Source organism: Bubalus kerabau, chromosome 8 (assembly GCF_029407905.1).
Source record: "Bubalus kerabau isolate K-KA32 ecotype Philippines breed swamp buffalo chromosome 8, PCC_UOA_SB_1v2, whole genome shotgun sequence".
Lineage (NCBI taxonomy): Eukaryota > Metazoa > Chordata > Mammalia > Artiodactyla > Bovidae > Bubalus > Bubalus kerabau.
In genome coordinates, this window is record NC_073631.1 from 7,739,208 (window position 1) to 7,764,525 (window position 25,318).

A 25,318-nucleotide genomic window follows, 5' to 3' on the forward strand; every position below is an offset into this window, starting at 1 on the left:
ACGTGACCTCACTCCCTGGGAGTTCCAGGAACAACTGCCATCCAGGATCCCCCGTGTGTTTCCTGAGGACATGGGTCCCAAATCACAACCCGTGCCAGAACCTATATCTTTAAGATCTCTTTTTTACAGCTCTTCTGTGCATTCTTCCCATCTCTTCTTGATCTCTTCTGCTTCTATTAGGTCTTTACCCTTTCTGTCCTTTATGGTGCCCATCTTTCAGTGGAGTGTTGTTTTGATATTTCCCATTTTCTTGAAGAGCTCTCTAGTCTTCATCCTTTCTGTTGTTACCCTCTATTTCTTTGCATTCTTCAGTGAAGAAGGCCTTCCTATCTCTCCTGCTATTCTCTGGAACTCTGCGTTTAGTTTAGTGTACCTTTCCCTTTCTCCCTTGCTTTTCCTTTCTCTTCTTTTCTCAGCTGTTTGTAAAGCCTCCTCAGAAAACCTCTATGCCTTCTTGCATTTCTTTTCCTTTGGTTTGGTTTTGTTTGCCTCCTTCTGCACAATATTCAGAGAAGGCAATGGCACTCCACTCCAGTACTCTTGCCTGGAAAATCCCATGGATGGAGCCTGGGAGGCTGCAGTCCATGGGGTCGCTAAGAGTCAGACACGACTGAGCGACTTCCCTTTCACTTTTCACTTTCATGCATTGGAGAAGGAAATGGCAACCCACTCCAGTGTTCTTGCCTGGAGAATCCCAGGGACGGCGGAGCCTGGTGGGCTGCCATCTATGGGGTCGCACAGAGTCGGGCACGACCTTAGCGACTTAGCAGCAGCAGCAGCACAATATTATGGACCTTCACCCACAGTTATTCAGGCACTCTGTTTACTAGATCTTATCCTTTGAATCTATTTGTCACCTCCACTATATATTCATAGGGGATTTGATTTAATTCATACCTGACTGCCCTAGTGGTTTTCCCCACTTTCTTTAGTTTAAGCCTGAATTTTGCTATGAAAAGCTGATGACCTGAGCCACAGTAAGCTCCAGGTCTTGTTTTTGCTGACTGTATACAGTTTTTCCATCTTTGGCCACAAGGGATGCAATCAATCTGATTTTGGTATTGACTATCTGGTTATGTCCATGTGTAAAGTTGTCTCTTGTGTTGTTGAAAAAGGGTGTTTGCTATGACCAGTGCATTCTCTTGACAGAATACTATTAGCCTTTGCTCTTCTTCATTTTGTACTCCAAGGCCAAACTTGTCTGTTACTCCAGGTATCTCTTGACTTCCTACTTTTGCATACACTGATACTATGTATAAAATAGATAACTGATGAGAACAGACTGTTTCCTGATGCACAGGAAACTCGACCCAATGCTCTGTGGTGACCTACATGGAACGGAAATTCTAAAAATAGGGGATATATATATGTGTGTGTATGTGTGTGTGTACACATATACATATGGCTGATTCGCTTTGCTGTACAGCAGAAAATAGCACAACATTGTAAAGCAACTATAATAAAAAAATTTTAAAGAATGAAATTATATCATTTACAGCAACATGGATGGACTTGGAAATTATCATACTGAGGGAAATAAACCAGACAAAGACAAATACCATATGTCACTTACATGTGCAGCATAAAGAAAATGATACAAATGAATTTATTTACAAAACAGAAGTAGAGCCACAGACGTAGAAAATAGTCTCTGTGGTTGCCAAAGGGGAAAGAACAAACTAGGAGTCTGGGATTAAGACATACACACGACTATATATGAAACAGACAACTAACAAGGACCTACTGTCCAGCACAGAGAGCTATGCTCGGTGTCTATAATAGCCCATAAGGGAAAAGAATCTGAAAAAGTTGATATGTATAATTGAGTCTTGCTGCTGTACACCTGAAAGTCACATGCCATTGTAAATCAACTATATTTTAATAAAACAAAAAATTTTTAGAAAGAAAAGTAAGCCAGAAAAAAAAGTAAAAATAAAATTAAAACAAAAAGATTACAAATCTTCAGATAACTGTCTATGTACAGCTTTCTAGCTAATACTGTTTTAGAAAAATTAACCCTTTGTAAATATCTGTTGGAGGGGTATAAGAGTCTTTGGTACACATTGGGGAAATAGGAAGGAAAAATCAGACTTAAAGATTTTATGTTAAAATCTCCATTCAAGAACCAAAAGCACATAATCAGTATGCTGTTTTAGGGCATTTTGTGCTAAGTGAGGTAGACAGAAAGTGCTGAAATAGCAACTTTTGTTTCTTCTCATAACTTTCCATGAAGCATGCCCAGTGTTTTTCTTTCTGGAATTACCAAAGATGGTGATGACAGAAACTGTTTTCCCTGGCAGCTTGCCTGCTCCCACCTGTGAAGAGGGCTTTAATTTTCAGGGATGGAATATAAACAACCAAAGGGAGTCATTTAGTTGACCCGAGGCACTCAAGTTTGGGTGGAGACTTTTCACCCTTTCTTAGGAGCCTAAGAATAAGACAGAATCCAAAAACACTGGATAGGTACTAGAATTTCCATGGCCAAAAGTATGGTGACTTGGTCATCTAATAGTAGCAAATCCCTGATAAATTCCCCACATCTTGGGCATAGGTCTATGCATGGTTTGTACAGTTCCTGGAAGGACTCTTTTTTTCCCCCAACTTTAGGAATGCACCTATCAGTTCAATCAGCTTTTGCTCCATCCATTTGCCCAGATGACACCCAGAAATAGGGACAACGGGAGACACTGCTTTCATTAATATGAGGCTTGCGCACATAAAATCAGTGCTAGTTTATTTGTGCATACGTGCTAAGTCTCTTCACTCGTGCCCAGCCCTTCGTGACCCTGTACACTGTAGCTCACCGGGCTCCTCTGTCCATGGGATTCTCCAGGCAAAAATACTGAACTGGGTTGCCATGCCTTGCTCCAGGGCATCTTCCCATCTGAAGGATCGAACCCACATCTCTTACATCTCCTGCATTGGCAGGAAGGTTCTTTACCACTAGCACCACCTGGGAATTCCCACTTTATTTGTAGTGACCAGAATTAAATCGTGGCATCACCGACTCAATGGACATGAGTTTGAGTGAACTCTGGGAGAGAGTGAAGGACAGGGAAGCCTGGTGTGCTGCAGTTCATAGAGTTGCAAAGAGTTGGACGTGACGCAGTGATTGGACAAAACAACAACAGTATTGTCTGACAGCAAGATTACCTTTTGAACTTAAGACTATACAGGTACTCTAAGATTGAGACTCCCCACATATTATGTCATCGGTGACCATGGTGGATGTACTCTTTATGGTGGGACTTAGGAACCCCTGTAAGACCAGGATATGATGTCACCATCTCCTTGAATCCCCTCCCCAAATTCCCAGAAGGAAAGTCACAGGTTAGTACTAATACCTGAGCACTCTTTCCACAGGGCTGTCTCACCTGGGGAAGGGTGTAGAGAAGAGGTGTTTAGACAACCCCCCACTGAGGGCAGATCAGATCTGCTGAGTAGGCAGGCTCTGAGGGCTGTGTCCACAGGGGACGTTGGAAGGGAAGCATCCTTGAGAAAATGCAAAGCTAAATAAATAGTAAACTGACAGAAACGAGCAAATCCCAAAGGAAACACGCCCTTGGGGTGTCAACTGAAAAATGATGCACAAACTGAAAGTTGAGAATTATGTTTTATTCAGCAGATAAAACTGAGGATTGAAGCCTGGGACACAGCCTCTCAGATAAGCTCAGAAGAGGTAACAGGTGGTGGGGCTGGATATTTAGTGATTTTTGCAACAAAGACCAGGTAGTTGGAACATCAAAAGATTACTGTTACTTAAAGAAAAGCAGACATCTGAAGTTAAGGAATTTAGCACTTTTCTATGTCCGGGAAGATGCAAGTCTGGGCTCCCTGAAATCATCCTTTGGTATGCACCTCAGTTATCTAGGGCCAGTATTCTGTGCTTTCTCATCCTGAGTCTCAGAGTCCACCATTGCGAGTGGTGGTAGCTGCAGTGTCTGATGGTTTGATGGTGGGCATCCTGTCTCCAGGCAGAGTTCTCTTCAGGGCTCACCATTGGGGAGGTTATAACGTGATTTTTGATGGCTGCAGCATCCTTTGTTTACTGAAACAAACCATTGATATGGTGCAATATTTTTTCACTAATGGGCTGGCCACAGCCAGCTCTGGGGACTTGTTAATTCCCCGAGTGATGCACCTTGACCCAAAGCCCCAGACTTTGAACTCTATTTCCTCCCTGGCTGCTACTTCCCCTTCCCTCCCTGAAGGCATGGCACCATGACCAGTGTGTCAGTCTGCCTGGGTTCTTGCATAATCTCTGCAGGTGCCCAGATGAACAAAACTGGGCCAGTGCAGCTGTGGGAGCTGTGGCTTCACATCTCCTGGCAGGCAGATTGGAGCTGCCCCAGGTGCCAACCTGGTCCTCACTTACCCTCTGGTCTGCTCCAGGACAGGTTTCACAGCAAAGGTTCCCTCTGCCCAGAGCTCGCTGTGCGCTCCTATCCAGTTCCCTCAGCAGCTTCTGCCACAAGATTTTACTTTCGTTTTCATTGAAATCTACTTGACATATAACACTATGTGTATTTCAGGTGCCCCGTGTGCAGATTTGGTACATTAATATACTGTAATCTGATTGTAGCGACAGTCAGCACCTGTGTTCCTTCACAGGCCTATCCTTTCTCTTTTTCTGGTGGGAAGAATCAAGATCTAGTGTTTCAACAAGTGATGATTATCATACAATATTATTGCCTATGATCGCTGTGCTAAGTACTAGATCTCTGAGGCTTATTTATCTACTCTGTAAGTTTGTTTCCTAAAACTACCTCTCTCCTCTCTCCTCACACCCCAGCCTCTGGTCACCACCGTTTTACTGTTTTTATAAATTCGGGTTTTTTAGATTCCACATATTCTGAGTCATCTTACTTAGTGCAATGCCCTCAAGGTCCATCCATGTTGTCACAAGTGGTGTCCAAATGGCCAACAGACAGAAGCGTGGAAAGATGCTCAGTATGACTCATCAGGGAAGTGCGAATCGGGACGACAGTCAGTATCACCGCACACCTGTCAGAATGGCTGTTATCAAAAAGTCAGGAAATAACAAATGTTGGCCACAATGTGGAGAAGAGGGAACCCTCATGCTGTGTTGGTGGGAATGAAAAATGGTTAGCCACTATGGAAAGCATTATAGAGGCTTCTCAAAAAATTAAAAATAGAACTGCCCTACAACCCAGAAATTCTACTTCTGGGTATATTCCCAAAGGAAATGAAATCAGTATATTGAGGAGATCTCTGCCCTCGTGGGCAGGACATGGGGCGGGAAGCATTTGCAGATTTCAGGCAGAGCATGGCCTGCTTTGCTGTCCTGTGGAAGGATTTCGGGTGGGTGTGAGGAGGCCAGGGAGGGGCTGTGACGCTTATTCAGCTGAGAGATGACTGTGGGTTCAGGTGAGTAGTGACAGGGACACAGAGGAAGCCTGGCCTCTGTTGGAGGGGTTTGGACTAGTCCAGGAAGGTATGCAGCGTCTGGCCCAGACCGGCTAGAAACAAGGAGTTATTGTTCCCCTGAGATGGAGGAGGCAGGGGGAGGAGCATGCTAGCAGTAAAGAACGCCCCTGCCAATGAAGGAGATGAAAGAGATGCAGGGTCTATCCCTGGGGTCAGGAAGATCCTCTGGAGTAGAAAATGGCAACCCATTCCAATATTCTTGCCTGGAGAATCCCATGGACAGAAGAGTCTGGCAGGCTACAGTCCATGGGCTCCCAAAGAGTTGTAGTCGCCTAAAGCGACTTAGCATCCATGCACATGGGGGAGGAGCAGGTCTGGGGAGAGAATCAAGGGGTTGGTTTGGACATGCACCTGCCCGTGTCCAGGTGCTCTTGTCAACAGGCATTTAGTGTGTGACCTTGGAGCTTCGGAGAGTTCAGGCCAAGCTGTGAACCTGGGAGCCTGCACAAAGGTGGCATTGACACCACTGCATATGGAAGAAACCACCTTGAAGGTTCTCAGGAATAAGGGAAGTGGCCAAGGACTGCCCCTGGGGTGGGCTCAGTTGCCAGAAGCCTGAGGGGGAACATGTGGGCAAAAGACCCCCCAGAAATGTGCCCCCAGCCCCACACCTGTCGATGCTGCTGCATCTTATCCCTTGTCACCTGCCCTGTTGCACATCACCCCCGGACAGCCTGTGCACCCCGTCTCTGCTCCACGCTGCGCTGGTTTAGATACCCCACTCTCCCAGTGGGTGTTAGCGCCCTCCGCACAGTGGCGCTGTCCATCTTTATCCTGCCTGAGCTCTGCAGCCTCTGACTCTCCTGATCACTTTGTACTCCATGACACCGCACCCTCTCAGGTTTTCCCAGCTCTCGGACAGCTTCCCAGAAACTTCCATCCTATACCAGCCTCATGAAAGTTAGGCCTTCCTAGGGTTTTGTCTTTTCCTTTCTTCCCTGACACTCTTCTTGGACAATCCCACCCATGCTTAGTTTCAGTGCCACTGCCATGCAAGTGTCTCAGTGGGACACCTGCAGCCTGTCCACAAGGAAGCCCCACAGACATGGCCAAAACCAACCCCCCTGTTTCGTTTGGTTTAGGGAAGCCCCCTGAACTATTTCTCCACACACGCACCCTGTGGTGAGGAGCAGTGCCATTGTCCATGAGACATTTGGTCATTACCTACCTCCCTGCCAACAAAATCAGCCTCGAGGTCCCGTCCATCTTGCTCACCTCTTATTCTCAGTGCCAAGCACTGTATCTGACACATAACAGGCTCCTACAAAGTCACCTGTCCTCAGGGGCAAACAGGTATTGGTTTCATCATACAGATGCTTTTGGTTATAGCATTCACTGCTGCTGCTGCTGCGTCACTTCAGTCGAGTCCGACTCTTCGCGACCCCATAGGTGGCAGCCCACCAGGCTCCCCCGTCCCTGGGATTCTCCAGGCAAGAACACTGGAGTGGGGTGCCACAGCATTCACTAAGTTAATGGATATTTAGTGCCCACCCAAAATATGCCAAGGACAGTTGCCAGCACTAAGGAGATTGCAGCAAATCCCGCAAAGGGTCCACCTTCAAAACAGGGTATGGTGTCAGAGACCACGGGCTGACCACATGTGTGTCCCCTTTTGTAAGCAGACGAAGTGTCAGAGAGCGGTCAGCTCTGTGGCCTTCAGCAGATGACCGAGGCCCTCTAAACTCACTTCTCTTTAATGGACAGTGAGACAGATGTTCACTCCATTGGGTTGTTTTGATGATTAAATAGGGCAGCAGGGATGCACAGGAACCCTGAGTGCAGCATCTCCTCTCCGCACGTAAGCTGGGGTCATCAATGCTGTCTTTCGTTAGTCAGGGTGAGTCAGGTGAGATTGGTCTTAAATTCAGCTTCTGGTCCTCTGTGTCCTCACCTGTGAAATTAAAGAGCTGGAGTTCCTGCTCTAGAATTTTGTGTTCTGTGGTGTCCTTTGGTTTATTTCCTGTTTCTTTAGCAAACACATATATATCACTTCCTAACAGCATTTCTGGCAGCTGGGGACATTTCTGAGCACTTGTGTGATACGTATGTGATGCCTTATGGTGCCCTGTGAGGTGGGCACTGCTATTGTTCCATTGAAAAGCAAAGAGCAAGTCACAGAGAAAGTAGTGTCTGAGTGAGCATGGGCAGCTGGCGTAGATTCTGTGCGACTCACAGCTCCCAGGGTGGCCTCACTTTTCTGCAGTAGGTACTATCTGCACATGTAACCCCCAGAAACCTAACTAGGACCCAAGCACAGTCTCTGAGAAGCCTGCCATTCGTTGTAGGAGCTGGAACCAAGACTGAGGTCCATCCAGGTTTGATTCTGCAGGTGACCTCCAGTTGTCCAGGTCCCACTGGGCTGTCCACCATTGGCTTGGGGGGCAATGAGAAGGGTCAGGAGGTGAAAGGTCTTAGTAGAAACTACCCATCAGTGAGGATGGCATTCTCTGTGCTTTTCATGATATTAACATATTTAATCCTCCCAGGCACTAAAGACGGAGAAGGCAATGGCACCCAACTCCAGTACTCCTGCCTGGAAAATCCCATGGACGGAGGAGCCTGGTGGGCTGCAGTCCATGCGGTCGCTACGAGTAGGATACGACTGAGTGACTTCACTTTCACTTTTCACTTTGATGCATTGGAGAAGGAAATGGCAACCCACTCCAGTGTTCTTGCTTGGAGAATTCCAAGGACGGGGGAGCCTGGTGGGCTGCCGTCTATGGGGTCACACAGAGTCGGACACGACTGAAGTAACTTAGCAGCAGCAGCAGCAGCAGGCACTAAAGAAACAATTAATATTTTCATCCCTGTTTTACAAGTGGAGAAATTGAGGCACAGAGAGGTTAAGCAGCTTACCTCACAGTGGAAGCAAAACTCTAATCCTGCTTTCTACCTCCAGGGTCCAAGCGTGACCACCATGCTATGCTCTCCTCTTGCTGATATATTTTTCTATGCTGTTCTTGTTCAAATCCTTGTGATCATCCTCTTAAAAAGCACAAGTGTATTTAGAGGAAAATTATACAGAATAATCGTCACGTAGAAGCAGTTGTTGAAATTTTAAATGACAGCGACCTCATTATACCCTAATGTTGGCATCCTGGTGTCCCTGGAGAATGAGAACATGATCAAGAAATAAATACCTTAGAATGTGGGTCCCCAGCCTCCGAGATCTAATGCCTAATGGTCTGAGGTGGGGCTAATGTAATAATAATAGGAATTAAGTGCACAATGAGTATAATGTGACTGAATCATCCTGAAACCTTCCCCACTCCCATCCGTGGAAAACTTGTCTTCCATAAAACTGCTCCCTGATACCAAAAAAGGTTAGGAACTGCTGCCCTAGATGACTGAGGATTTATCCCTTAAAGTAAAAATTTGTTCTGTTTAGATCTTATTTAAGCAGTTCCAAGGGAAATCTTTCTAGACTGCATCACTGGCTTTTCAGAGTTCTCGGATGTGACACTGACTCTTCCCAGGACACTCTGGGTTTATTGTTTGTTGTTGTTCAGCAGCTAATTTGTGACTAACTCTTTGCAATCCCGTGGACTGCAGCATCCCAGGCTCCCCTGTTCTTCACTCTCTCCTGGAGTTTGCTCAAACTCATTTCCATTGAGTCGGTCACGCCATCCATCCAACCGTCTCATCCTCCATTGCCGCCTTCTCCTGCCCTCAATCTTTCCCAGCATTAGAGTCTTTTCCAATGAGTCAGCTCTTCCCATCAAATAGCCAAAGTATTGGAGCTTCAACTTCAGCATCAGTCCTTCCAATGAACATTCAGGGTTGATTTCCTTAAGGATTGACTGGTTTGATCTCCTTACTGTCTAAGGGACTCTTAAGAGTCTCCAGCACCACAGTTCAAAAGCATCAATTCTTCGGTGCTCAGCCTTCTTTATGGTCCAACTCTCACATCTGTGCATGACTACTAGAAAAAGCACAGCTTTGACTAGACGGACCTTTGTTGGCAAAGTGATTATTGTTTAGACCAAGCTTGGCAGGAGCCTGGCAGGTGTGGCAGGGCAGGAGCCTCCTGTTACTAATCACAGACATGAGCTGGCAGCCAATTTCTACTTGGTTCTAAAAAGGTGAGGTTTCCAGCAGGCCAGATTTTCCCTGGATAAGATGCTTCAGAGGGGAAAGGAAACATCAGTCACAACATCAGGTTTTCAGATTCCAATGTGTGCTGTTACTGGGTTTTGTGTGAGGATAATACAGGAGCTGCAGATTCATAAAACAGTTGTCGTTTGTGTTGTAAGCCCATTTCATCACTTTGGGAGAAATGTAGAGCACATGACAAGATTAAGTCCAGATTGATTTAATACAAACTATGAAAAAGTATACCAGGAAACTACATTAAAGTAATAAGAATTTTAAACATTTGAAATCAAGAATCCCTTTCTTAGTATGACCCTGGGTTAGAAAAAGGAGGTGGGGAGACTTGACAGGTTGAATTAAATAACTTTTATATTCCAAAAAATGTTAAAAAAAATACAGAAAATGAAAATACCATAAGAAGCTAGGGAAGATATTCACAACATATATGTCATTTAGAGGGTTGATACTAAGATAAGGATGACACCACAGTAGGGAGAAAACAGCTTACTGGATATGAACTTGCTCTTTCTCACACGCACAAGTAAAGAGTAATCATTAAAAAATGCTAGCCCTAGCATTTAAAGAATGTAGATCTAAAAAGTAATTAGGGTACTTTTCATTGACTCTGATAAAAACCAGAATGGTTATCTTGGTTCTGTTGTTGAGTGGGGTGGGGAGAAAGTGCAGCGTTAGTGAGGGTGTAAGCTATAATACCACTCCAGTGCTCTTGCCTGGAGAATCCCAGGGACGGGGGAGCCTGGTGGGCTGCTGTCTATGGAGTCGCACAGAGTCGGACACGACTGAGCAACTTCACTTTGACTTTTCACTTTCATGCATTGGAGAAGGAAATGGCAACCCACTCCAGTGTTCTTGCCTGGAGAATCCCAGGGATGGGGGAGCCTGGTGGGCTGCCGTCTATGGGGTCACACAGAGTCGGACACGACTGAAGCAACTTAGCAGCAAACTATAATACAGCCTTTGTGAAGGTCTGTTGGGCAACATGTCTCCTGTTTTGTCTTGGATTTCATTTTATTGTGCTTAGAACCCTTGATATGAGACTCACCCCCTTAAACCGTGGCGTGTACCATGCGTCCCCCTCGATTCTGCCTGCAGGCTTGTGCAACAGACACCTGGAGCTCACCCACCTTGCTTGACTGAAATGCCTACTGGTTAGTGACTCCCTGCCTCCCTTCCCCAGCCTCTGGCAACCACCATTCTACCCTTTGATTCTGTAAATTTGCCTAGTGTATTAGACCTCTGTGTGAGTAGAATCGTGCAGTATTTGGCTTCCCAGGTCTGGCTTATTTCATGTAGCACAGTGTCTTCGGGGCTTATCTGTATTGTTACATGTTGAAGAATGTCCTCTTTCTTCATGACTGAGTGCTCTTTCATTGTACGAAGGGACTACAGTTTCTTTACCTGTTCATGTCGATGGACATTTAGGTCACTTCCACATCCTGGCTATTGTGAACATCGCTGCAGTGAACACTGGGGCACTCATATCACTTTGAGATTCCGATTTCAGTTCATTTGAAAATTGCATTGCCTGTGAGCCACTGAGTTTATGGAGCTGTATTAGAAGAGAACAAAGTGCAAACAGATTAAATATGTGAGGAGTCTCTTTGCAAATGTATTCAAAATAGTTGTTGGAAAAATCGAAATGCCAAACCTTGAGGATAGGTACACACACGTGTGGTTCCTGCAGGGGTGGACCCGTCCCCTCCTCAGGACGTCGGAGAGATTTCCTACCCAGCAGTGGGCAGTATCACAGGTGAAAAAAGCAGTTTTCCTTCTGAGAGTGTGTTCTCATTTTAGTAAATATTCATATATGTAGATACACAGAAAGCAGGCTAAGGAGAAACACATCAATTTAATAGAGGTTGTCTTTTAGGGGTAGAGGTGAGGATTTTCACTTAGCATGTTATATGCCCCTCTATTATTTGAAATATTTTTAGTGATCATATATAGTCTTCATTTGTCAGAGTAAAAACAATAGAGTATTCACATTTTGAATGAAAGAGAAATGAGAATACGGGGCCAGGGCTGTGTTATTCTTGCAGGCTCTCATAAATTCCTTCTATAATATGCTCCATTTATATAAAAAATTCCTACTTCATTCTTTCTTATATTCAAATAAACATTTGATTCCTGAAGTGCAAAGGCAAGAAGCGAGAAATTGTGGCAATTCAGAGACTGATAAATCACACCCTTTACTATAGAGAACTCAAAGGCAAACAGGTCTCAAGGGAGCAAGCATGGCAGCAGATGGCTAGAACCCAGGGAGGGCAGCTAAGGGCTGACCTCTGAGTGATGCTCTGCTCCTGCATCTGGGCAGGAAGAGGGGCTGACTAACTGTCCCCCGAGGATGTCAGGGGTCTTCCTGAGAAGTGGCCTTAAGGAGTGAGGAAGATTTCAGCAGGGGCAGATATAAGTGCTGGGAAAGGAAGGATGTTCTAAGCAGAAAGAACAGCTTGAGAAAAGGCAAGGAAGCAAGGACCCAGCTGGGCACAGCCAAGCCCCCTGGATCTGTCGATTCAACAGGAAAAAGATGCTCCTGGATTCCTTCTTTCACTTGTGTGTGCCCAGTGCCCAGCGTGGAGCTTACTGGTTCCAAGCACACATGCTTGGGATGATGGATGGGTGAGGTAACAGGAATAGATATTTCCACTCAAAACTCTCAGAGTCCTATCTTCCAGACCTGAGTAAAATGGTTTAAACCAAGGTCAAATCTCAACTCTGCCCACTTGTGAGCTGTCTGACCTTGGGCAAGCAATCTTTTACAAGCTTTAGTTTCTTCCTTTATAAAACAGAGATAGTGAAATTACCTGCCCCTGGGGGCCTCTGAGGCAGTTTTATGATATGCATTGGCACCCTTAGTAAATGTTAATAAATTCTCATTGCTGCCAGTGTTAATAGTGTTTTCTATGAGGCTGTATATATTGGGTTTTAAACACCTAAACAAACTTTTTGGCCAATCTAGTACTTTTGTTTAAACACCTTGAACTAACAAAAGCTCCAGAAAAAAAAAAAAGAGAGAGAGAGAAGTTTGCCCATTAGATCTTGTCTTGGTTGGAGTCTCAGACCTTGCCAGACACTTTGCAAAAGCATTACCTTAATTGATCAGAAGTAGCCGTGTGCCCGGAAAACGCATGCTCTTCAACCATTGTTGAGGGGCTGTGCTTCTATCCAGGAGAAGGGCAACCGGGAGCAAAGCTGGGCCATCTTGGCAAAGGCTCCAGGAGTTTGATGCTTCTCCAAATCTTGTAACGAGGAGTGAGCCAGAACTTTCTTTCAACGGGGAAAAATTGCTTTTCCAAGCTGCTGAGCCAGAATCGCTTTCCTGATTCGTTTTCCTAATTATCTCCCACTTGATGCCAGCGCTCAGCAGAATCTGGAACACATCGTCATTATACAGACGTCAGTGGGAGCTTAGCAGGCACTGATCAACCAGCGTGAACTCACAGAGGAGACTGTGTCCCAAGTCAGCCCCAAATTGCAGCTCTCGGCAGCATTTCCAGCCAGAAGATCATGTCATGTTACAGAATTCTCTCTCCTTCACTCGATGGTGGGCATCAGTAGGAGGTCAGGAACTCTGTCATTCCCATGAATCCTTTGAAGTCACTGTCTTGCAGTCACAGAACAAGGAACTAGCAATAGCTGGTGAATTAATGGAAAGAACAAGTGAACAAGTGACATTAAACAAAATCTCTCGTCATCTTTTAAGAAGAGATGGAGGAATGTGGACTAGAAAATCATACAGGCAGGCACATCCATAGTGTTTGAGCAATCCTGATTAATGAATGGATGACTGTCAGTCCCGAAGGAAGAAATCCAGGAACCAGAGCCAAGGCTCTCTGCCTTTCAGCACCATCATCGCCCGCAGCTCGATGAAGATGGAGGCAGGATTATGATGGTGCTGGTGGTGAGAGAAGGTGACCGCCTCGGACCAGGGCCTCCCCTGCTCAGGGTCTCCTGAGGTTCTAGTTCACACACCCCATGGGCAACCAGACCCCAGGAAAACTAGGGACATTAACAATGTATAGACACTGATGCTGCTGCTGCTGCTAAGTCACTTCAGTCGTGTCCGACTCTGTGTGACCCCAGAGACAGCAGCCCACCAGGCTCCCCAGTCCCTGGGATTCTCCAGGCAGGAACACTGGAGTGGGTTGCCATTTCCTTCTCCAATGCATGAAAGTGAAAAGTGAAAGTGAAGTCGCTCAGTCATGTCCGACTCCTAGCGACCCCATGGACTGCAGCCCACCAGGCTCCTCCGTCCATGGGATTTTCCAGGCAAGAGTACTGGAGTGGGGTGCCATTGCCTTCTCCAATAGACACTGATAGAACAGTGGAAAACTTTGACAGCCGTTTATTTGAAAGAGTCTTGGTGAATTTATCCTGAGTTTGGGAGGTAACCACGTGATGAAATTTCTTAAATTTGAGGAATCAGTTTTTGAATCTGCCTTTCCTCCAGTCTTATGTGTTCCTTACCTCAGAGATTATAGTCAAGGAATGTATCCGAAACTCAGTAAAAGGAGAAGAAAAGGGCACGTGGGGAAGATAAAGGACTTCTAGGAAGTTTAATTTGTCATCACTGAAATCACAGTCTTCATATTCTACCAAAGACAGAGGGGGTGAATTGAATGGACTGTGGCTGATGGAATCCACACTTGCGTCTCTTAGATTTCCTGCATTGGCAGGCAGGTTCTTTACCAGTAGCACCAGCAGGGAAGCTTCAGAGAGTGTCCTAAAGATATGCATAGCTGGGGATTACCCCAGTGAGCCAAGTGGGTTTCTGACCAGAAAACTCCAGGAAAGCTCGTGAATGTTCACAGACCCTATCCACAAAAACACACTTATTTAGGAGCAGTTGGCTAAGGGCTTCCCTAGCGCGCGTGTGCGCGCGCACACACACACACACACACACACACACACACACAAAACAGAAGAAAATGAAAATAAAGAGTTTTTATTGAAGTATAGTTGATTAACAATGCTATGTCAGTTTCACTTATACAGGAAAGTGATTCAGTTATACATCTATCTATTCTCTTTCAGATTCTCTTCTATTATAGATTGTTACAAGATATTGAGTTCCCTGTGCTAAACAGCAGGTCCTTGTTGATTATCTAGTTTATGCATAGTAGTGTGTATATGTCAATCCCAACCTCCTAATTTATCTGTTCCCACCGCTTGTCCCCTTTGGTAACCATAAGTTTGTTTTCTTTATCTGAGAATCTGTTTCTATTTTGTAAATAAATTCATCTGTATCACATTTGAGATTCCACATATAAGTGATATTACATGGTATCTGTCTTTCTCTGTCTGTCTTACTTCACTTAATATGATAATCTCTAAGTCCATCCATGTTGATGCAAATGGCGACATTTCATTCTATTATATAGCTGAGTAGAAAGACGTGTTTTTAAAGATACAAATTAACAGCCTCAGAGAGAAAAGAGAGTGTATCCAGGAAACAAGACATGAACGTATTTCAAAAAAATACAACAAAAAAGAGTGCTTGGAGGTTAAAAATATAGTAACCGAAAACTTAAAAGCCAAAAGAGTTGGATAATGAAATAAAGGAGATTTCTAAGAGAGGGGGTAAAAATGTTTTTTTAATTAGTCAAGAATATTCAAATACAACACAAATGAGCCTATTTACGAACAGAAACAGACTCAGTTAGCTGTACAGCAGAAATTAGCACATTGTAAGTCAGCTTTGTTTCAATTAAAAAGGAAGAATACTCAAAAAAATTAGGAAATTGATTTAGAAATCACAGTGTTCAAGTAATTGGAATCCTTAAAGAAAAGAGAAAACAGAGAAAAGAAAAAATCTCTGAGAAATGGCACAAGAACATTCTATAGAATCACAGGATGTACAGACCTCTAGAGTCCGTGGACGCCCCAGCAGAGCGTAAAGAGCAGTTTCACCCCAGGCATGCCTTAGGATGACCTAAGGAGTGAGGGAACACCCAAGCCTGCGGCAGGAAGAAGACGGACAACTAGCCTGGGTGGGGTGTCCTCACCGCAGGGTTGCAGGCCAGGAGGGGATGGGGTGAGCGCTGAGCATCCTGAGAGATTTCTTACCACCAGAGACCCCACAGGCACCATGCGGATGGCTCAGTGTAGCAGAACTCAGACATTCTCAGATTTTCAGGATCTCAAAAATTCACACCACATCCTTCTTGTCTCAGCTGATAGTCACCTTGCCCTGCTAAAATGAAGTGAAATTTTAAAAGGCATGGGATCCAGGGTACAAAGGATAAAATATCTGGATAAACAGATAACCAGGAGACTCAGCAAAAAGAAAAAAGTTACAAAACAAATCAGTTATCAAGTTTAGAGAAAACAAAAGTTCACCTAGAAAGAAAGTATAGTCAATATACACTTTATATGTCTTGGTTAAAGAAACCTGCTCTTGAAGAAAACATCTGTTTTCATAATTATATCTACTATAACTCTATATGGTTAACTAAATGGTGAATGTTAATTTAATCCTTGTGCTCTAAATTTTTTTAAAGATTTGGGAGGAAAAGTATGTGTGTGTGTGTGTGTGTGTGTGTGTGTGCACGCACGCACGCACAGGGCAGGGGGTGAGACGGGTATTATGGGTCTGCATGTGCCTGTGTCTGAGAACTTCTGGGGTAGGAAGCCAAAATCTAACATGGGGAAAATCCAGAAATAGCAGAATAAGCTTATTATTTAAAAAAACAGGGTAAATGCTAAGTGAAAGAGAGTTTGAAGTGGCTGCTACTAGAGTGGGCAGGTTTGACTAAGCTTTGTGGAACTGTTTGCCTTTTTATGGCCATGTTTTTCATAAAGAATTTGAAAGTTATAGGAGGTGGTTATAATATATTGTGATAGAATAATAGAAAAAATATGACTTTTAAAAGAAAGCAGAAAGCCCAGAAAAATGTTTGCCAACTGTTAGCAGTTAATCTGAGTGTCAATTAAAGGATTTTTCTTCCCTCCTTTTACAATTAAAAAAAAATTGAGATATGTATTACTGATGAAGTTGTAGATTTTTACAGACAGACATACTACACACACGTACTTCACACACACATACACACTCATGCTACACACACATACACACACTACACACATGCACACACTTGTTTAGTTACTCACTCATGTCCGACCCTTCCGCAGCCCCATGGACTGTGGCCCACCAGGCGCTTCTGTCCATGGAATTCTCCAGGCAAGAGTATTAGAGTGGGTTGCCATTTCCTATTCCAGGGGATCTTCCCGACCCAGGGAACTCCTACACTGCAGGCGGATTTTCTACCACTGAGCCACCTGGGGAGCACACACACACACACACACACACACACATTCTACTCGCATACTTGAAGCACCAGGTCTGGCCCAGAAGAGGAGGTTGCCTTCCCTGGGAAGCGGAGCCACGTGCCCTGTCCTCTGGGAGCCTGCTTAGGTTAAAACACCCAGCTCCAAGAGCAGGACGGGAGACCCAGCGGGTGGTGTCGGCTGCACCCCTCCCAGGATGAGCCCTCGAAGGACTGGGTGTCCCTGGATTTGGAGCCCGAGGCTTCTGTCCACCCCCCAGTGCAGGAACTCTGTGCACATCCTCACGTGTGATGAAGTGTTCTTTATGCACACATTCAGCAGTGACAGTGGCTATACAAAAGCATGGAGAATCCCATGGACCGAGAAGCCTGGTGGACTTCAGCCCATGGGGTCACAAAGAGTCAGACACGACTGAGCGACGGAGCACACACATACGAGAGCTGAGGATCCCCTTTTTCATACTGACACTGAGGGGAGATTTCCAAGTCTTCCGATTTGCCTGCAGGCCCTGGGAAATATAGGGCAGAGCTTCTGCCCTCTGCCACCTAGCGGTTTTAGGGGCATCTCTGAACATCCCTGGACCACCACAGGGCCACTCCTGGGCAACACAGCCAGTCCTCACACCCCTGCCTCCATTGCCCACACAGGAAATCCAGTGAGGGGACTGGCAACCTGCCAGCCCTCCTCGGGGTGCCCATCACCGTGGCCAGCTCCTCCACGTACACGGCCACCCTCACACTGACCCTTTGTCCTTCTTTGTGCTTTGCAGATGTCTCTGGGGTCGCAGATTGACTTACAGAAGAAGAAGAGGCGGGCGCCGGCTCCCCCTCCACCACAGCCCCCACCACCCAGCCCGCTGGTGCCCCCCCGCACGGAGGACAGGGAGGAGGGCAGGAAGGGCAGGACGGGTGAGTGACCATGTCTGCACGCCTCTGGGTGCTTGGCCTGCATCTTAGCACTGCTCCTCACCCCTGCAGTGGCCTCTCTGGGATGGCATTAACCCGAAGAATATTTAAGGTAAAGAAAGAAAGTCTGGAAATAAACAGTCGTGAGTCATGTAATACCCTGCAGGCGTTTTCTGGGGGTGGTGCAGGCATTTAGAAGGTGGGCCAGTGGGGAAAGGTGAGGGTGACTGAGGAGGATCCAGAGGGGGCACATGATGGGGAGCCTGTGTGTGTGGCTGGGAGTCGATGTCTGCTTGTAGAAGGCAATGAGTCCAAGGATGGAGCCCACGGATGATGGTGTGAAAGACTTTCAACCCAGGGGATTTATAGATCAGGTGACAATAGTTCAGTTATTTTTTGAGCACACCAGTTCTATAGCTTTCATGTATGATATTCTTAGAGAAAAAGGGAACCCAAGTTAAAGAGGGTGCAATCATAATATAGTTTAAAAGGGTGCAATTATAATATGTGTGAGCAGAAAGACCTATTAGATCATAATATCCTACTCCCATCCCTAGGTCCATGAGCCAGGGCTAGCCAGTTTTATTCTAAAATCACTGTTTGTTATTTCATTTATGGAGGGACCAAGATAAGCCTCTGACACAAGTGCCTCAGCCCCGTTTCAGGGGTGCTGTTCAGTCTCCTGGGCACCCTCGTGGTCTGCCTTTGACCTCATGGCTGCAGCCCCCAAAGGGAAAAGATGCCCAAGGATGCAGTGTCTCACTGTTGGTCCCTAAAACTTCTATGAGAGCTTACTTGGCTGCTCGTCAGCATTTTCCCCTGGTTAGTACCTCGCTTTTAACGTCTTCGCATTTCACAGCGTGGGAATCGGCTTTTCTAAGGAGCCGCAGCCTGTATTTCACGTCAGTGCATCCTCTTTCCCAAAGGAAAAGCTATCCAATTTAAAGGATCAATAGCTCCTTCAGCTAATCCTGTTTTCTTTTTCTCTTAACAATGAGACCCCTATTCTGCCTTCCAAGCCGCCTCCTCACTCTTTTCATAAATGGATGATGAACTCAGATTGAGAGTTCCCTGTTGAAATTCTTAGAGGCATCCATGCTAAGGGTAGTGTGGATGTGTTGAGTCCTGCAAACCTCCTGGCCAGACCAGCCCATTTCAGCCCCAGGAAGGGCCTCCTGTTGGAACCGTGAAAGACTGAGGCCCATCTCTGATGAGCTTAGAGATTCTGGCATGGGTTGGGCTGCTGGTACCCAAGGGGATCACAGGAGAAGGGAGATGGGATTTTAAAGTGAGAACTAGGGTGATAGTTCCCTCTACAAAGAGGTGTGGATGGTAGTAACTCAGCATGAGTCTCTCTCTGGTTCACAGACTTGTTTGTGAGGATTGAGGAGGAGGCCAGAAGTTCCTTTCCTCCAGACAATAACTTTGAATAATTTTTGAGGTCAGGGGTCTTGGCCACTTCAAGGCAGATTTCCATCACCATCAGAAATCCCCATGAATTAAAAGTACAATATTGGCATCACAAGCAGAACTTTTAGCCAAAATCTTGGCTTTAGGTTAAAAGATAATGCTTTAAAAGTAGTCCAAACCACAACAGAATATGCTGAGCTTTTTGTATCAGATCCCTAGAGATCAAAATGTTTTAAATGTTTGGTACTTGTGCTAAAGGAGTATTGCAGCTGGCTGGATTTGGGTCTTGATCCAAATTTCTTGGTAAACAAGACCAAGCCTTCTAGTGGAGAGCCTCTTCGTCTACCTGCCTTGGGGTTGGTGCTGTTTTGTCGTGCCAGGTCCTTACCTGTGGGCCAGGCGAACCACACCCATGCAGACTGCCTTAGCTCATTTGCACTTTGAGAGAGGAAATGATATGTAGATATAGGAAAATTAATATTTTTCTGTGTCTAAAGAACTATAACCAAGAGAAGGAACAAATGGATATATCCCTTGATGAAGAAATGAAGTCTCTTAATATTTTTATTCATAGTCTGATAAAGAGCATGAAGTATAGACTCTATTAGTTACTAGAAGAGTCTAAACATTAGAGCTTGAAGAAACTCTTATAAGATGAAGAAACTCTTATAAGAAACCCTTATAAACTCATATAAGATGAGTATAATGAGCACAACTTACGACACTAGGAACTCATATCATGTGTCAAGTCATTGACTTTCAAAAATTTTATTAGCAGATCATTTTCATAGCAAACTGTAAATAAATCCCCAATGTGAATAGATGAAAGAGGGTTACTCTGATGGTCTGAGAGATAGACAGGAGTGAGGGACCCCACTTCTCTCCCTTTCTCCAGCCAAGGACCCTTTTTAAGACAACGTTTGAAAGCTATTACCACAAACAAAGAGATTGATAGTGTAAATGAGCTTAAAGAGGGAAACAAAATTAGGGGATTATTGAATGTATAATAGATGATAAATATAAGCAACAAGAATAAGCCAAAAAAACAAAACAAAACAAAACAAACCTGTGAACCTGAAAAAGACTATCGTGAAGAAAAGGAGTTCCTTTTAACTTGACAGAACTATTTAGGGAGTTTTAATAATAGTTACACATCCAGAATTTGAAAATACTGTGCCTTCCAAAAACAAATGGTAACTGGGCAGGTATTTTCAAAGAGACCCAAGGATAGAACACGTATATAAAATAATTGAATCATGTGAGAGGTTGGATTTGGTGCGGGGTGTGGCTCCATTTGGTGCCAAGAACGGCTGGATCCGGTGCTGGGTGTGACTGGGTCCGGTGTGGGTGTGGCTGGACCTGGTGCGGGGTGTGGCTGGGTCCGGTGCAGGGCGTGGCTGGGTCCAGTGTGGGGCGTGGCTGGGTCGGGTGCAGGTTGTGGCTGGGTCCGGTGTGGGTGTGGCTGGATCCGGTGTGGGTGTGGCTGCGTCCGGTGTGGGTGTGGCTGCGTCCGGTGCGGGGCGTGGCTGGGTCCGGTGCGGCTGTGTGCGCGTCTGGGGCCGTGAGTTTGTCCTTGGTGTGGGTAAGTGCTGGTGACGTGCCTTCTGTGGGAGGCGGAGAGCCGTGGCTTCACCTTCTGAAGTGACTCCTGTTGATTCCATGTAGGTGTCGGACGGCAGGTGCCACAGAAGCCCCCCCGAGGCGCCGCTCGGGCCCCTCCCCAGCTAGTGCTGCCCCCGCCCCCACCCTACCCGCCTCCTGCAGCGGACGCGGCCGAGCCCCAGCTTGGCGCTCCCGGGGAAGGCGCTGCTCCCGAGGCCTCCAGCCCAAGGCCAGCCCCCGCACGTACGTGCCTCTTGCTTCCCTCCGTGTCGACGCCTCGTCTCTGCCGTCTCTGGTGTCGGGGCTAGGTTTCCAGACTTTCCGTTCTTGCCTGGGGATGTGTGTGCCTCTCCCCTCCGGCTTTCTTCGCTAAACGCTCGACGCAGTGTGTCTGGTTAACAGTGAACGCACCTTGGATGCCAGGCAGGCACCCGTGTAACATTATTTAACCCATTAATCATTCAGAGCGCGGTTAGAGTTCAGCCAAAACTGTATCCTGTGGGCCGAGGCTGCCAGCCGAGAGCAGAGAAATGTTCCTCGAGTTAGAACCGGCTTCAGAATGCTCGCCAGTGGCCAGGTCAGCTCAGCACAGCGATGATGTGGTCATACAGGTCGTGGTGGTGAGCCCGCTGCGGCCGGCTGTGAATGCCGGTGGGCAGGGGGCTGTGCTCCAGAGATGGACTTACCCATTATCTGAACCCAGTGGCCAAACATTAGTCCTGAAGAAGGGGAGGCTGAGGCCCCAGGAGGGGACCAGCTTGATTTGAGTCTAGCAACAGCCAGAATCGAAGGCTGGTTTTGTTTCTGCTTCCTGTCACATCCTGTCTGAGATCATCCTTTCTTGTTTCCTGGGATTTCTTTTGAACTTTAACAAACACCATGTAGAGCATCCCTGCTTCCAGACGGGCCTAAGTTCTTTATATATACCTACACATATGTATGGGAGAAGGCAATGGCACCCCACTCCAGTACTCTTGCCTGGAAAATCCCATGGACAGAGGAGCCTGGTAGGCTGCAGTCCATGGGGTCGCGAAGAGTCGGACAGGACTGAGCGACTTCACTTTCACTTTCCACTTTCCACTTTCATGCATTGGAGAAGGAAATGGCAACCCACTCCAGTGTTCTTGCCTGAAGAATCCCATGGATGGAGAAGCCTGGTAGGCTGTGGTCCATGGGGTTGCACAGAGTCGGACACGACTGAAGCGACTTAGCAGTAGCAGCAGCACACATACGTACAAGATTTCCTGGTGGCTCAGTGGTAAAGAATCCACCTGCCAATGCAGGAGACGCAGGTTTGATCCCTGGGTCAGTAAGATCCCCTGGAGAAGGAGATGGCAACCCACTCCAGTATTCTTGCCTGGGAAATCCCATGGACAGAGGAGCCTGGTGGGCTACAGTCCATGGGGTTGCAAAAAGTCAGATGTGACTAGTGACTAAACATCAGTAACACACACACACACAGAGGGCATCGTCCATATACTGAGCCTGTGTGTGTCCCTACTTCAGGACTCCTGAGCTATGCAGGATGCGTATTTATAAACCAGGTACCCTCCAGGGTTGCATTTTCCCAACAGCATAATGTCTCTGTGCATTCCACCTGGGGAGCAGCTGATGCCTATGTCCCACATGAGCTCTGCAGCCCTCTGGTTAGGAAGTTCATCCTTTTCCACTATCCGACCACTTGATCTTTTTCAATCTTCCTTGGAAATGACAGCTAGCTCCCTGCCAGCTTCTGGGTAGAGAAGATAATTGTTGAATTACTTACCAACTTTCTCTAGGCAAAATAATCCTGATTCATTTTATCTCTTTTCACAAAAGATTTCTTTTTCATCCTCAAAATACGTTTGATCATCTTGACATTGGACCTACTTCCAAATGCAAATGAAGTTTGTAGGGGATTCAAAAATGGAGGATTAGACAGATGAGTCAGAAAGATGACAACCGAGGCTTGGACAGCTCCTGGGCTGTTTCATCCCTGAAGAGGGTGGGTTTGAAGCTCCGCATGCCAGGGCCCAAGCTTTCAGTGGCTGCCATCCTTACCTCCATGGATCGTCCTCCCTGGGGAACCAGTGGGAGGAAGGACTGGGTGGAGAGCGGGGCCCCTGGCAGTGAGGAGGGGCCACCGCCCAGGGGCCCACAGTGGGTGGGAGAGCCAGGCGTACATGTGACTTCTGTCAGCCTTCAGACCTCAGTCTCCCCCAGCCTGCCTGGGTTTGAGGGTGGTGTTGGCATGTGTGGCATCTGCCAGGCAGACTAAGGACAATATTTAGCAGCTGCTTTTCTTTTGTTTTGGCCATGCCACGTGGCAGGTGAGATGGTAGTTCTCCGCCCAGGGTTGAACCTGTGCCTGGGCATTTCCAGGGCAGAGTTCTAACCACTGGATGACCAAGTGTCCGGCTTGTTAAAAGCTGTGTCATCCTGGAGAAGAGTTTGTTCCTGCGTCCCTCCAGTGCTGAGGAGCCACACCCCACCCACCCTTGGGAGCCTTTGAGACAAAGGTCTGTGCAGAGGTTGGACCCGCACCAGACAGAAGGGAAGGTCCCTTGTGTTCCCGTGTGGAGGCCCCATCCCTTTCTCAGTCCTGGGTCAGTTGCACACCTTAGTCTCCCCACGTGCGTGTCCAGGGGACTTCCCCTGCCCTCCCTCTTGCTCGTCCTCTCAAACACACTCACAGAGATGCCAGGAAGAGAGCATAGAGCCACAGGGGGTGCAGAGAGAAGGGCCCATTCATGCTAGGACCACCCAGAGCCCTGCGCCTTCTGCCCCCGCCCTGCCTCCTCCCCCACCACCACCAGCCGTGGGTGCCCCGAGAGTTAAGGCATCCATTTTGAAGCATTTACTTACCTAATTAGCAGGACTCTGCTGAGCATTGTTTACAGTGTGAAAAACTGGAATAGACCACTCAGCCAGGGAGAAAGCAATTCGCCAGCTTTGATTCAGGTCTTTTAATAAGTGAAAGAAAAAGAATCCTTTGTTATCATTTGTTTGATTTTCTTACATCATGCTGAAATCTGGGTACTGCTCTTAGCCTATCTCCAGGGCACCATGGGTTGTTGGCACGTAACGTACTGGGTGTGATTTTACCCCCTGTCGGCACACACACCTCACCTGCGTTCTCATCAGACGTCCACTTATTTATAGCTGTGGGAGCTCAGTAGGGACGTTCGGATGCCAACCACACACGCTGGTGTGTTTGCTCCTGAGTTCAATGTTAGACCTGTGTTCTCTCTGAGAAACAATGTGTCTGTGGTGCAAACAAAACCTGACCACCTGGAGGCCAGGTGAGATCTCGCTCTGTGCTGTCTGGGGAAAGCCAGTGAGGAGGAAGCTGAGCCTGAAGCAGCTTCACCTCTGGCCCCAGTCTCCCAGGTCCAGCAGCCGACATTAGGTGTCTTTGACCTTCAGTCTCTGCTGGCCACTCCCCGCACTTTCCTCCTGCTGTGCCGGAAGCTCCCTCCAGACCCCTTCCGCTGTGCACCTTCTTTGTGATCTGTACCCTGGTGGTGTCTCCACCTTGTTACAAGGAGGTGAAGTATGTTTTCCTGAAAACCAGTCAGCACAACCAAAGATAGGATGGAGAGAGTTAAGTAGCAGTGAATCAGTAACAATGGATTTTCAGGCAGATGTGTGAAGGTGGTAGAGAGTGTGCATGCGTGTGCGCTTAGTCATGCCCGACTCTTTGAGACCCCATGTGCTGTAGCCTGCCAGGCTCTTCTCTCCATGGGATCCTCTAGGCAAGAATACTGGAGTGGGTTGCCATTCTCTTCTCCAGGGCAGCTTACGGACCCAGGGATCAAACCCCAGGCTCTTGTGCCTCCTGTACTGGCAGGCAGATCCCTCAGCACCAGCACCACCTGGCAAGTGAGAAGGTACGAAATAGGTCCTCTGCACCACACCCTCGATTTCTCGTGATCTCGCCTGCTCCAGAGCCTTCTGTTCAAGCCATCTCCCTGTCCCTGGTCTTGGTTGCTGTCCTCATGCCTTTACTGGTGTTCCTGTCACTGCTCCCAAGCCTCCCGTCCATCCCTGGCCTTCTGCCAGCTGACGTGAGCAACAGCTGGGCCCCAGGCCCTGAGCCGGGACAGGCCTTCCTTCCCATTGTTATGCTTAAACTCTTAGCAGCACTTGGCTCGTGGCTATTAAGATCATGCTGACCCAGAACAAAGGCGCACTAAAGGAGCTGTGTGCTAGCCCAGTGCCACGCTTACCTGGGGCTCCTGGGCTTTTCTTTGAAACTTCCCTGGTGGCTCAGAGGGTAAAGCGTCTGCCTGCAATGTGGGAGACCCAGGTTCGATCCCTGGGTTGGGAAGACCCCCTGGGGAAGGAAATGGCAACCCACTCTGGTACTCTTGCCTGAAAAATCTCATGGACGGAGAAAGTTGGTAGGCTATAGGTCATGGGGTTGCAAAGAGCTGGGCGACCTCACTTTCTTTCTTTGGGCTCTTTTGGAATCGAAATTGGTTTGTAGTCAGAAAGTCACTGTACCCTAGTGTGTGTGTCTGGTTCTAAGAGGCCTCCTGTAAGTGACTGGCCCTTCAACTGCTGGGGACCCC

At 46.9% G+C, this 25,318-nt stretch overlaps 1 protein-coding gene across 1 annotated transcript in view; it reads left to right on the forward strand.

The window, feature by feature from the left end:
• The window catches only part of LOC129658833 (protein cordon-bleu-like), a 233,443-nt gene that overhangs the window by 199,628 nt on the left and 8,497 nt on the right, over positions 1 to 25,318 (forward strand). The window contains exon 8 of the mRNA XM_055589643.1: positions 17,618 to 17,756. Coding sequence (XP_055445618.1) covers positions 17,618 to 17,756 — 139 coding nt within the window. The remainder of the gene's footprint in view (positions 1 to 17,617; positions 17,757 to 25,318) is intronic.